Source organism: Myotis nattereri (assembly GCF_964212035.1).
Source record: "Myotis nattereri genome assembly, chromosome: 2".
NCBI lineage: Eukaryota > Metazoa > Chordata > Mammalia > Chiroptera > Vespertilionidae > Myotis > Myotis nattereri.
This window is the reverse complement of record NC_138076.1, coordinates 124,246,460-124,260,556: the sequence shown is the minus strand read 5'-3', so window position 1 is coordinate 124,260,556 and position 14,097 is coordinate 124,246,460. Positions and strand designations below refer to the sequence as shown.

Sequence of the window (14,097 nt, the reverse complement as noted above, 5' to 3'; positions counted from 1 at the left end):
TTCTTTTTCATCATTGATGTTTCTATCTCTCCCTCCCTCTCCCTTCCTCTCTGAAATCAATAAAAATATATTTTAAAAAAATGACATCGAACAGACCCTCAAACCTCAGAGGGATGGCAGCGGAGGGTGAGGGTTGGGGTAAGAGATCAACCAAAGGATTTGTATGCATGCATATAAGCATAACCAATGGATACAGACAATAGGGGGCTGAAGGCCTGTGCTGAGGGGCAGGGGAGGGCTAGGAGAGATCAATGTGGGAGGGGGGGAAGGAGACATATGTAATACTTTCAACACTATAAAATTTTAAAAATAATAATGACAGGAGGGAACGGAGGTGAACTGGTAAAGATACAGACAACCCAACTGAGGTTACAACTGGCCACAGAACATTCCCTGGTACTCTCCACCATCCTAACAAAGAGATTTCTTTCGCCCCTGACAAAGAAGAGCTCAGAGTTTTGTATTGCAAGAACATTCCTGTTCACCCTGAAACTTTGGGTAAAAAACAAATTTACAAAGGAATAAACCAAGGAACAAAAAATGGCAAAAGAGAGTCTCCTTACTCCTGAGTCCTACCCCAGATGGTGAGATAGTGAGTGAGGTAATATTAGTTTGGACCAAAGAACACAGGGTGACTCAGCTACATTCCAGAGAATGGCATTTCCTGAGTACAAGTGCTTCCTAGGACCAGGCAATAGAGGCCTTATCAGACCGACTAGAGAAGAGGAACTGATGTCCCCAACCTCACCCCATCCAAATCATACATTCCAAAGTCTTCATTCTACACCACAGGCACATTTAGTCTTCCCTGGAATGCAGTCTACAGACTTAAGTGCACTTGAGACCTGAGACATCTTGTCCATGTTATTAGGCTGCCCAAGACAACCCTGCTAAGTGCCTAGAGTCATCTCACTCTTGTTCATTGATAGCATTACTCCTCTGAAAATCCTATATAATAAAACCCTACTATGCAAATCGACCAAAGGGCGGAACAACCGGCAGAATGACCGGTTGCTATGACACGCACTGACCACCAGGGGGCAGACACTCAATGCAAGAGCTGACCCCAGGTGGTCAGTGCGCTCCCACAGGGGGAGCGCCATTCAGCCAGAAGCCAGACTTAAGGCTGGTGAGTGCAGTAGCGGTGGTGGGAGCCTCTTCCACCTCCGAGGCAGCAGCAGTGCTAAGGAGCAGTGAGCTGAATGGTAAGGATCAGCGAGCAGGCGGGTGGTAAGGAGTGAGGGGTCCCAGATTGTAAGAGGGCACAGGTCAGGCTGCAGGATCCCCCCACCACCACTAGTGCACGAATTTTGTGCACTGGGCCTCTAGTTGAATTAATAAAGGACTCTTGAAGATGTTGAAGAATTTTCAAACCTAAGGAATGAATAGCTGAGAATAAAGTTGGAGGGGACACGGTTCAGGGTTGGGGCCCGCCCAGCATCCCAGTATGCAGGTCACTCACTGACTTGTTAGTGCATACAGTTAATCCCAGGGAATCAACCACCAGAAACCAGCACAACGTGTCAGTAGATCCTTTTCAACCTTTATCCCAGGCAAATGTGTGGTGCTGGTGGATGTCAAGGAATGGGAAGGAGTTGAAATATCCCACTAAAACAGTGTCTAATTGAAGCCAGGATCTGGTGGTCCAGAACTTGATAAATGGAATCATACTATAGTTTGATTTTCATTCCATGTTTATCATTTTTATCAAATTATCATTCATATATATATATATATATATATATATATATTATTGATTTCAGAGAGGAAGGGAGATGGAGAGAGATAGAAACATCAATGATGAGAGAGAATCATTGATTGACTGCTTCCTGCACGCCCCCTACTGGGGATTAAGCCTGCGACCCGAATGGGAATTGACTGGGAATAGAACCGTGACTTCCTGGTTCATAGGTCCTTTTGGCATCATGGAAACTGAGGGAGAAACAGAACACAAGGGTTTGATTCCTGTGGTTCTGCTTTCTAAAAGTGAGTCTTGGGCAAGTTTTCTAAGTCTTATTCCTTTCCTGGGGCTGTCATAACAAAATACCACAAACTGGGTGGCTTACAGAAGAGAAATGTATTGTCTCAAAGATGTAGAGGCTAGAAGTCCAAGATCAAGGTGTTGGTAGGGTTGGTTCCTTCTGAGGGCTGTGAGGAGGGATCTGTTTGGGGCCTCCCTCCTAGTGTTCTGTGGGCAATTCTTGGCATTCCTTAGCTTATAGATGCATTACCCCATTCTCAGCCCTCATGCTCACGTGGCATTCTACCTGTATGTCTCCCTCTGTGTCCAAATTTCCCCTTTTAATAAGGACATATACTCATATTGGATTAGGGCCCACCTTACTGATCTCATTTTAACTTGATTACCTCTATGAAAGCCCTATCTCCAAACAAGATCATCTTCTGGGGTACTGGAGGTTAGAACTTTAACAAATGAAGTGGGTCAGACACAACCCACAGCACATAGCTGGTTTCCTCAACTGTAAATGGGGTTCAAGATACAGTTCTTCCTCATACTATTATAGTGGTTGTGAAAGTGCCTCAGAGAGGCTTGGTTCATAGAAAACCGGAGGATACCTGGTTTGTCTGAATGTGCACTTGCCTTGGTGGTGTTTGGACCAGACCGTGTCCCTAGGGAGCAGGGCTCTGGTGGGTACTCATGCTGTGAGTGTCCACCACATGCGAGCAGGTGCTTGACCAAAGTATTTTGATGATGGTGAAGACAAAAGGCCAGAGAGAAAAATCTGAAGACAGATGAGCCAGCACTATAAAAAATCTGATACTAGTTATGGGTGAGGAAGTGGAGCCCCAGGACACTCCATACACTGCTGACTGAAGTGAACACTTATATAAATATTTTGGAGGGTGATTTGGCATTATGCATAAATGGGGAAGCAATTCCACTCTTAGGTATATATTCTAGAGAAATGCTTATACATGTCCCCAGGAAAGATGTGCGAAAATGTTCATAGCAGCATTGGTTGAAAAAAAAAAAAAGAAAGGAAAAAGAAAACCTAGATTTTCTAAATATGACGTTTATATAGAGGACTACTACACAGCTGTTAAAGTGAATGAACCAGAGCAATGGGTATCTCATGGATGAATCTCACTAGTAAAATATTGAGCAAAAAAAGACAAGTTGCAGAAGAATATATGCAATGGGTCAGTCAAAACTAAATGCTGTATTGCTCAGGATACATACACAGTTATATATATAAAGAATATAAAGACAAGTGTGGGAACTGCAAACACCAAATTCAGGAAGGATGTCGTACAGGAAGAAGGAAAAGTATAAGCGGAACTTCAGCTATATTTGTAGCATTTTTTTTAAAAGGAGGTCCACAAGTAAGGTGTATCAGTTCTTCTTTATAACTTTCTGCTTATTTGAATTATGACATTTAAAAAAAAAAGCCAGGACTGAGGAGCCTTACATAAAACAGAGAGAGAAGCTGGGCCGACTTGTGAGAAGATTCAGAGTTGCTCTTGCCACCCCTGGAGCCCAGACCTCAGACCCCAGACCCCAGAGTAATGGAAACTGATGGGCCACACTGAAAGGCTGAGCCCAGAAAGGTCTCCTGTTGAGGGGAGGGAAGGAAGGGAGGACATTTTGATGCTGCCCCCTCTGGTTCTGAACCTAGTTCTTGGCCTGCACCCCAACCCCTGGGCTGCAAGAACCCCAGGTGGAGGAGCTGGGGGTAGAGGGTGGTGGAGGGCTGCAGAGCATTCCAGTACCCAGGCCCATGGATGCACATGTCTGCATGTCTCACTCACACCAAACACACCCATGCAGGCTGCCATCCCCACTCACACACTGCCTTTCAAACAACCTGGATTGGCCACCCGGACAGTCCACAGCACCTTTACAGCCCTTCACGCATGCACACACACCCCTTCCACCGCCCACCCTGGCCAGAACCCCAGAACTGGAGCTGCTGCAGAGCCGCCGGTGGCAGGCCCCCAGCGACCTCTACAGCGCTGCGTTTTTCCAGCAGTCTCACTCCCTCTACCGTATTCTCTGGGAATTGGTGTCTGACGCGGCTGCTCTGCACATTATTTATTTATTTCCTCTTCCTCCCGCCCAGACCCTCCTGTCAGGAGAGCTGCAGCCCAGACGGAGACAGGCAGGAAGCTACCGGGACACAGGAGGCAGAGGACGGAAGGAGGACCTCTCAGAAGCCCCCACCTGGTACATCAAGCTCATCAAGTCTCCAGGTGGCCATGAGCACCAGGCAGGAGACCAGAAGAGAGGGGGGAGACTCCAGCAGGAGGGGACAGGGGGCAGAGCTTCGGGACCGAGCCCACCTGAGCCAGCAGCGCCGGCTCAAACAGGCCACCCAGTTCCTGCACAAGGACTCTGCTGACCTGCTGCCCCTGGACAGCCTCAAGAGGCTGGGCACCTCCAAGGACTTGGTGAGGAAGCCCTCTCCCCTTCCCCAGACCCCCCCAGAAGACCTCTGGCCCTTCCTCTCCACCTCTCCACCCCCTATCCTGAGGGTGGGAGTGATGACATTTAACTGGGGATCCTAAGCCTTCATATTCCCCTCCCTCTCTGAGTTGGGAACAGGCAGTCCTGCCAACTTGAGGGGCTCCCTCTGACCATTCTCAGCTCTTCATCGGGAATATTCCCATGACTTGTGGCTCCGCGGGACCCGATTCTCATTGCTCAGCTTTCCCCCCCAAACCCAAGGCTTATCTTGGAGTGAGCTCTGCTGTTCGGGAGTAGAGGTTTCCAGGGGCATGGAGCCTCTGGAGCAGTTGATTACAGCAGGAGGGCCTGGAGGATTGGCCAGTTTAGGGTTATGCTTTCCTTCCTCTCCCTAAACCAGAGTCCCTCATACCAGCTCTGGCCACTCATTTGCTTTCCCCCCTCAGAATGAAGCATTAAAGCCTTCCATCCTTGCCAAATCACCAGGATTTCTAATGGCGCCTGCCAGGCCACCTGGCCTCCTGAGGGCCCCCTTCCTCCCTCTGAGCCTCCCTCCAGGCTCCTTTCCTCCCATCTTCCTGCAGCAGCTTTGGCCTCCAGAGGGAATTGGGGGGGGGGGGGGGGTTAACCGTGGGAGGTGAGTGGTCAGGGGACCTGCATGTGTGCATTCCCCTCAGAGAGAGTGGTGAGGGGCATGGGCTTTGAAGCCACGCTGCTTAGATCCAGATTCTGCTCTGCTACTTGGGCAAGTTACTTTATGTCTCTGCCTCAGTTTCTTCACCTATTAAATGAGGATAAAATTAATAGTACCTACCTCATAGGGTTGTTGCAAGAGTTAACAGCTGATACCCATAAAAGACTTAGAACAGTACCTGAGTGATAGAAAGCAATATGTACCAGTAATTGCTAATTATTATTATTCCTTCAGCTACTATTTATTCCACTCAGCCTGGGAGAAAGGAAGCTCTGTAGGAGCCAGAGAACCTGGCATCATATTTGGCCTCTTGGTCATAAAAGAAAGGAAGGCTTTAGTACAAAGGTTTGGGAGCACTCTGTTCACTCTCCCGTCTCCGAGTCAGAGGGTCTGAGAGGAGGGTGGGTACTCCTGCAACCTGAGAGGCACAAAGGCATTTCTGGGGGCCTCAGGCCATTCTGGCAGCTCCGACTTTCCATATGCCTCCCAGCCAAATGTTCCCCCTCCAGAACCTTGTCCAGAGGCCAGCAACCCCCTAGCCCCACCCAGCAGCCCCCCAAAAGGAAAATTGATCCGATTAAGATTTCAATTGAGAGAACCACCTCTTCGCAAGCATAGCAAGCACAGCTGAGAAACGATGGACAGTGAAGCAGGTTCTTTGCTCCCAGTGGCTAGGACCTTTCAGCCTCTACCCTTTGGGGACCATCGATTTGGCCCTAGAGAAGGGCCATCCCCATGGGAAAGGTGGGAGGAGAGCTGGGAACTGCAGAGCTGCTCTTTCTGGCCAGTCCCAGAGCTCGCTGCCCTTTTCCCAGAGTTGGGTCTCCTGCTGGCAGCCTTGCTGGCTGGAGCAGCCTCAAGGGCCTCATTAGGCCATGGGTGGAAAAACAATCCCAGGCTCCCAAGGAGAGAGGGCAGGTGGAGAAGCATGTGTGGAGCCCGGAAGGAGACTGTATTCTTCAGCAAGTATATGCTGGGCTAAGCCCAGCAAAACAGAAAAATGAATGAGATACAGACTTGACCTCAAGCACTCTCCAAGTTAATGGGAGAGTGAAATTCACAAAGAACATCTGTGAGAAGCATGACAAAGGGGACTACCCCAGCCTTGTGTGTGGAGGGAAGAGCACAAAGAGCTCAGAGAGAGCTCCCTGGAGAAGGTAAACCTGCACTAATTACCAGATGCACATGGAACCCCAGACGTTTCTCCTGAATAGTTTAGTTCTTGAGCAGAGTGTGTTGAGCTAGTCATCCAGGCCCCGGAATAGGGGAGAGCAGAAGCCAAGGCCCGGAGGTGGGAAAACAGCCTGGCAAGCAGTATATGCAGGGTGGCTGGGGCAGATGAGCCGAGTGGGGTGGGGTTGGGTGGGGTGGGGTGGGAAGGGTGAGATGGGGTAGAGTCGGACAGTGACCAGGTCATCTGGGCTGTGGATCTCCTTAGAAAGTTTGAGCTCTACCATGTAAGCAATGGGGACGGGGGTGCTTTGATGAATTTTGAAAAGAGTAACATGTTTAGTTTTGTTACATTTGGGCGCTTCTCAAACTTTAATGAGCACACCAATTATTGGGGCATCTTGTTAGATTTGAAGCTTCTTCTTCTTCTTCTTTTTTTTTTTAGGTATATAGCTATTGCCATTTTATTATTCATATTTATGTTCTTCTCATTTTTCTTCTTAAAGAAGTCCCTTTAATATTTCTTGTAATACTGATTTAGTAGTGATGAACCCTTTTAGCTTTTTCTTGTCTGGGAAGCTCTTTACTTCTTCAATTTTATTTTATTTATTGATTTATTTATTTTAAATTAAATCTTTATTGTTCAGATTATTACATTTGTTCCTCTTTTATTCCCCCCCATAACTCCCCTCCTCCCAGTTCCCACCCCACCCTCCGCCCTCACTCCCCACCCACTGTCCTCATCCATAGGTGCACGATTTTTGTCCAGTCTCTTCCCGCATCTCCCACACCCTTTTCCCCCCCAAGAATAGTCAGTCCATTCCCTTTCTATGTTCCTGATTCTGTTATAATCACCAGTTCATTCTGTTCATCAGATTATTTATTCACTTGATTCTTAGATTCACTTGTTGATAGATGCATATTTGTTGTTCATAATTTGTATCTTTACCTTTTTCTTCCTCTTCCTCTTCTTAAAGGATACCTTTCAGCATTTCATATAATCCTGGTTTGGTGGTGATGAACTCCTTTAGCTTTTCCTTATCTGTGAAGCTCTTTATCTGACCTTCAATTCTGAATGATAGCTTTGCTGGATAAAGTAATCTTGGTTGTAGGTTCTTGGTATTCATCACTTTGAATATTTCTTGCCACTCCCTTCTGGCCTGCAAAGTTTCTGTTGAGAAATCAGCTGACAGTCGTATGGGTATTCCCTTGTAGGTAACTGAGTTTCTTTCTCTTGCTGCTTTTAAGATTTTCTCTTTGTCTTTTGCTCTTGGCATTTTAATGATGATGTGTCTTTGTGTGGTCCTCTTTGGATTCCTTTTGTTTGGGGTTCTCTGCGCTTCCTGGACTTGTAAGTCTATTTCTTTCACCAGGTATGGGAAGTTTTCTGTCATTATTTCTTCAAATAGGTTTTCAATATCTTGCTCTCTCTCATTTTCTGGCACCCCTATAATTCTGATGTTGGTACGCTTGAAGCTGTCCCAGAGGCTCTTTACACTATCTTCGTATTTTCGGATTCTTTTTTCATTTTGCTTTTCCAGTTGGGTGTTTTTTGCTTCTTCGCATTTCAAATCTTTGACTTGATTCTTGCGCTCCTCTGGTCTGCTGTTGGGAGTCTGTATAATATTCTTTATTTCAGTCAGTGTATGCTTAATTTCTAGTTGGGTCATTATCACAACATCGAGGGTCTCATTAGATTTCTTGTAGATCTCATTAAGTTTATCGGCAGTTTCTAGAAGATTATTGAAAGACCTTAAAAGTGTGGTTCTGAATTCTATATCCTCCATTGACATTTGTGTCCTGTTTCTTTGTCTCCGCATTTTTTATGCTTTCTTGGTGCACCCCCTAGTGGTCTTTGTGCGCAGTCTTGTTGTAGTTAAGCCTTGATTGTTGTAGGAAATACTGGAGGTGATTTGACCTCCAGGCTAACTGGCTGTGAGAATCCAGAATTGAAGCTTCTGATTCAGTAGCTTTTCTGCATTTCTTCCAAGTGATGTTAAAGCTGATGATATGAGGACCACACTTTGAGTAGCAAGGGTTTTAGATAATCATTGGCTTTGAGCAGTACTGGAGGCAGGTTCTTATGAAGGCAAAGAGGCATCCCAGTGAAGCAGGAGAGCTGGGGTGAGTATGTAATAAAGGCAGTAACAGCAAGCAGAATGGCCTACAAACACAGGAGGCAAAACTGGTAGAATTTAGAAAGAGATTGGTCAGGGTTGGGGGGAGGGGGTTGCAGGTGAAGGGAGTCCAAGGATGACTCCCAGCATCCTAATTTTGAAGATTTTAACTTTCTCTTTTTTTTGTTTTTTTGTTACTTTGATTCCTATTAATCACACCATCAACTCTGGGACCTGCAACCCATTCAAGGATATAAGGTCAACAAAGGGGGGGGAAATGTCTGAACAAACAAAAAGCCTCTTGAGACAGAATTTCCCCTAAGCATAATACTAGCTCCTGCAATGTACCATCAGCCAATATTAATCAGTTAAACCCAGATGGGCATTCCCTTCCCATTTCTTCATCGCTGAGCAATTACTGGGGTCCCTGGAAATGGCATGATTTGATACTGGGTTCACTCTGCTATAATTATCTAACTGCTGGGAGTCTTAAATAAGCTTCTGCCCCTTTCTTACTCCTGTGAGACTCAGGACTGGGTGGGATTAGAGACAATGTTCTGGGATATCTAAGGCGGGGAACCGAGCAGCCTGGATACTTGGCTTCAGACCTATCTTCCTTTATTGTTTTGTGATGGCGCTAGCAGCCGCACAGCGTGATCCAAAGACGCCTGTTAGAAGGAAACCAGAGTCGGAGTCAGGGGGAGTCTCCCCTGGTGCAGGCCCTGATGCATGGCCAGGAGAACAGGAGGAAGACTAACACACCAGAGATTCCAGCTCTTCTGGTCAACTGCAAGGTGAGAGGCCTCCCAGGGCACTGGCTTTCCTTAACAATCCTGCCTGTGACTGGCTTACTTCACCCACTCTCCTTTCTGCCCTGGGTAGTGAGGGAAGGAGGGCGGGAGAAAAGGAACCTCTCTCCTAAGCCTGGACCAAAAAATGGGATCCTCTATCTTCTTTACTCTTTGCCTAAAACCATCTTCCTTCTGTGCAATTACAGCTGTCACCACCACGACTCCCTTTCCTTTATCAAAGTATAATCTTTAAATGTGAATATGTAAATGATCTTCAGTGTGCTCTACATAATGGTGTGTGCATGGATGGATAATGCAACCCTCCTGGAAAAGCTCATGTGATGGCCTTGCCATCCCTAAAGCCATTTAACCACCTGCCAATAGTGAACCTTCCTAATAAACACCCATTGCTCTTAGGCCACTGTCTTCGCTCAGCATTTCCTCTGCCCGCTTTGCAATCATTTTATGTCACGTTCCACAATCTCTTAAGCCTCAAATGTTACCTCCTCCTTGAAACCTTTTGATTTCCCCAGTAGGAAATAGCCTTTCCTTGTAGGACACTTTACTGACAATCCTTTCATAGGTCTTAAGACTCTACCACATAGCAGTTACATTTCACTTCCCTTAGGCTCTGAAAAAATAGTATTCATTGCTGTGCCTTCCAGCAACATCTATACATAGTAGATGCTCAGTAAATGTTTGGAATGAGCCCTGGCTGGTTTGGCTCACTAATTAGAGCATCAGCTTGTCTTTAGACTGAAGAGTCATGGGTTTGATTACTGATTAAGGGCACATACCTTGATTGCAGGCTCAATCCTCAGCCCCAGCTGACGTGTGTGTAGGAGACAACCAATCGATGTGTCTCTCTCACATTCTCTCTTAAAAAAATTGCCGAAACCGGTTTGGCTCAGTGGATAGAGCGTTGGCCTGCGGACTGAAAGGTCCCAGGTTCGATTCCGGTCAAGGGCATGTACCTGGGTTGCGGGCACATCCCCAGTAGGAGATGTGCAGGAGGCAACTGATCGTCTCATCGATGTTTCTAACTCTCTATCTCTCTCTCTTTCTCTCTGTAAAAAATTAATAAAATATATTTTTAAAAAAATCAATGGAAAAAGTATCTTCAGATGAGGATTTAAGAAAAAAGTTTGGAATAAGAAAACCATGTGTTTGTGATAGGCAGTGTAACCCAAAATGTCTGTATATGCCCCCCAAAAAATGAACGTGTCTTCCTTTGCTTCCCATGGTGAACGTCTCTCTTACTCACACTTGAATTTCCCAGCAAGGTATCCCAGTCTCCTCATCCCTCCCCTACTCCATCTAGATTTCTCTAACCTGGTGGCCCTCAGCCTCCCAAGAATTCCTCTAGACCAGGGGTGGGGATAGTCTGGCCCGTGGGCCATATACGGCCCGCGAAATCACTTGGTCTGGCCCTGCCAAGGCATTAGGGGTTGTTTAAATGTTTGACCAAATATAGCAGGCTAATTTTTAAGTTGATAATTTTGTATGGCCCTCGAGTGATGTTATAAATATCCAAATGGCCCTTGGCAGAAGAGCGGTTCCCCACCCCTGCTCTAAACAAACAGATATCCATTTCTGGTCAAATTGTTGCCAAACAGATGGACTCACCATCCCATGCAGCTCACTTCCTTTTTTGATTTTTTTTTTATCTGAGCCAGTTTTTTCTCAGTTGTACAAGTACCATGAAAACCACTTTTAAAGACACAGTTCATTCCGTTCGTTCATTTCTGAAAGGCTGGGAAGGTGCAGGTCCCAGTCCATTCTCCTGGGACTCACTGAATCCCCCACAACCCTCTTTCTCAGTGTCAGGACCAGGTGCTTAGGGTGGCCGTGGACACAGGCACCCACTACAACCAGATCTCCACTGGATGCCTCACCCGCCTGGGGTAAGAGTATGGCCCAAAATAGTGGACGGGGAATGGGGCTTCTTTTGGGAGTGATGATATTGTGAAATTAGATAGTAGTGAATATATCTGTGAATACAAAAACCCACATAATTGTACACTTTAAAAGGGTGATGACTCCTATGGTATATGAACTATATCTAGTTAATGGGGCTCTGACAGAGAAGATAAGGCTTTAGACCCCACGTGGGGCCAGGGATTGGGTGAAAACCCAGTGTGGTGGTGGTGGTGGGAGGATGTTAGCTGACTAAAGGAATAGGAGTTAGGGCTGTAGTGGCAATAACCCTTGCTTCCCCACCACAGGTTAGGGAAAAGGGACCCGGCGCCTGGACTCCCACCCCAGGTGGAGCAGCTGGAGCTACAGCTAGGCCAGGAGACTGTGGCATGCTCAGCCCAGGTGGTGGGTAAGTCCTCCCTTCATCAATAGCCCCTCTTCTCATCTCTTCTACCTTCTCTCCTGGAGAAGGGAGGGAGGGGAGGGGGCGGGGAGGGTGCAAAGGCGGAGTTTCAGCCCTGTCAGCACCAGTCAAGGCGTCCCCAAAGGTGCTCTGACTATCCCCAATATCTGTGCCAAGATTCTCAGACCTGGGGGGTGGACTGGGCGAGAAGGGGCACGCACTGACAGGAGGGCAGCAGTGACCACCGGGTACCCTCCAGAGTCTTGTTTTCATGTGGTTCCTGCAGATGTGGAGAGTCCTGAGTTCTGTCTCGGACTGCAGACTCTGCTTTCTCTCAAGGTAAGGAGGACACTAGCACTCTGGGGCCTGACCAAGGGCTGGGCAAGAGGCAGGAAGCACAGGTGTGGAAGCCTGGGTCAGGTTCCAGTGACAGACATGATGTGGGACTGCAGCTTTGCTTCCTAGAGGTTCCTGATCTGCCCACAAGTGAAAAATGTGGAGCACTGGGTCCCTCCCTGACAGGGGTCCAGGTGAATGGAAGTGGGGAAGCAGCGGATGGGTGGGGGGGGAGGGAAGACAAGTAAGAGGGGCTGGGAGACAGGTTACCTGCAGAGGTAACCTCACGTTGCCTCCTCCACACCCCACAGTGCTGTATCGACCTGGAACACCGAGTGCTGCGTCTGAGAGCCCCCTTCCCAGAGCTGCCCTTCCTGCCTTTGTACCCAGAGCCTGGCCAGTGACTGCCGGCCCCATCGGTCCCCAGGGGGCAGTCCTGTGACTTAGGGAAGAGCCATGCGGGGTATGGGGACATTACTACAGCCAGGTAGCTGGGGATCGCTTTGTCCGTGCCTTCTGCCACCACCCTGATCCTGCTGTTCCATTTCCCTGTCGGCCACATCTTCTCTGCTTCCTGGCAACTTCCCTATTCCCCAGGAGTTTCCCAGAGAGGGCCCAGGATCTCAGGGCTCTGGTTTCCCTGTTCTCTCTCATTCCCCTCCAGAGAAGAGCAAAGCCAAACCAGGTCTGCAGAAAATGACACAGCGTCCTGGCCAGTGTGGCTCACTTGGTTGGGTGTCATCCTGTGCACAGAGAGGTTGTCAGTTTGATTGCCAGGCAGGGCATATGCTCAGGTTGTGGGCTCGGTACCCCGGGAGGGACGTGCAGGAGATATCTCCCTCTCACATCGATGTTTCTCTCTTTCCCTTCCTCTCTCTCTAAAAATCAATTTACAAATACCTTTTTTAAAGATTATACAAGGAAAATGGGGTTACAGGCTAGGCCCTGGCATGGTAGAAACTGGCCTCCACCTGTCCCCTGCCACCCCAAACCTCCTCGACTACCTTCACTCCCACATCTCTCACCTCACTTTCTGGACTCATTATCTTCCAGGATCAGATGCCCCACCTCACCAACCAGCTCTCCAGCCCGGCTGGTGCTTACTGTTCTGATTCTGCACATGCCTGCTCACAGCTGAGTGGGGGTGGGGGAGACACTGAACAGAATGATTCAACACCCTAGGAAGGTGGCTTGGTAGAGGAATGGCAGCTTACAAGGCTGGGAGCTCTGTTAGTTATCTTTTCTGAGCTTGCAAATATCTGAAGCAAGTTATCATTTGATTACCCTGTGCAAAACCTTGGCTATACCTCTACTATTTCCTCCAGATATTTGTCCTTCTCCACTTGCTTTTCACCCACTGGGTCCCTGAACTTCAGGGGGTGTGTGCAAGAGCCCTGCAGAGAGCTGCCCCCAAAGGTGAACGGGATGGAGGGGTTGTCAGTACTCAGACTTCACCTGACCAGTAGTCCTTCTTATTTCTAGAATTATCCACCTCATTAGACCTTCTTCCTACCCCTCATCTTGGGCTTCCTGAGCTAGACCTTGTCTTGTTTTGGAATCAGTGGCTTTCTATCCCCTGGTGGGCTCTAAGCCAAAGCAAAGGGACAAGGAGGCTCTTCCGGCTTCACTGTGGAGAAGAATCCAAACCTTAAGAAGCTAGACCCCCCCGAGTGTCTTTCTGGCTGGTTTGAGCCTCTGAAATCATGGGTGAGTGGTAGAGGAAGAGAATGGTGTAACTAGCCTGACCTAGGGAACTGGGACCTTAGGCTGGAAACAAAATCTTGAGCGTGGGGCAGGTTAGAGAAGAACCAGGATGCAAGGAACTGCCCTGTGACACCCGGCCTTACCTTTCTCGGCTAAGTCTCCCGCCCTCACAGGGTGAGGAGAGGGGCTCATTATCACAGTGTGATAGGACCCTGGCCCCTCACTGCCTGGCTCCATGGCCTCCGCTTTCCTGGCCTCACCCTGCTCCTTTCGTTTCTGCCTCCTGCTGCTTCTGGAATTGTAGACAGACTGCAGACCCCAGGCCCTATGGCTGGCCCTCAGCTCAGCGGCCCCTCCATTTGAATAAACACCTGTTTCTCTACGGTGATGTCCTCCTTTGTTCTTCCATGCCCACCCGAGCTGAATGATAACTCTGCCCTTATTCCCTTACAAAAGGAACTGTGAATGTGGACCCTCCCCCAGCATGACGCCTCAGGCTGGGGTCAATAAAATTGAGAGCAATAGCTTTCAAACTCCTC

At 48.0% G+C, this 14,097-nt stretch overlaps 1 protein-coding gene across 1 annotated transcript; it reads left to right on the top strand.

Annotated features, from left to right (window-relative positions):
* Nucleotides 1-4,218: 4,218 nt before the first annotated feature.
* NRIP2 (nuclear receptor interacting protein 2) lies at nucleotides 4,219-13,933 on the top strand (the record flags this gene model as incomplete). Its single annotated transcript, XM_081085213.1, has 6 exons — nucleotides 4,219-4,410; nucleotides 9,049-9,201; nucleotides 11,020-11,102; nucleotides 11,424-11,524; nucleotides 11,805-11,857; nucleotides 12,166-13,933. 6 exons carry the CDS (start codon nucleotides 4,219-4,221, stop codon nucleotides 12,256-12,258), a joined length of 675 nt encoding a protein of 224 aa, XP_080941339.1. The 3' UTR covers nucleotides 12,259-13,933.
* Nucleotides 13,934-14,097: the final 164 nt, after the last annotated feature.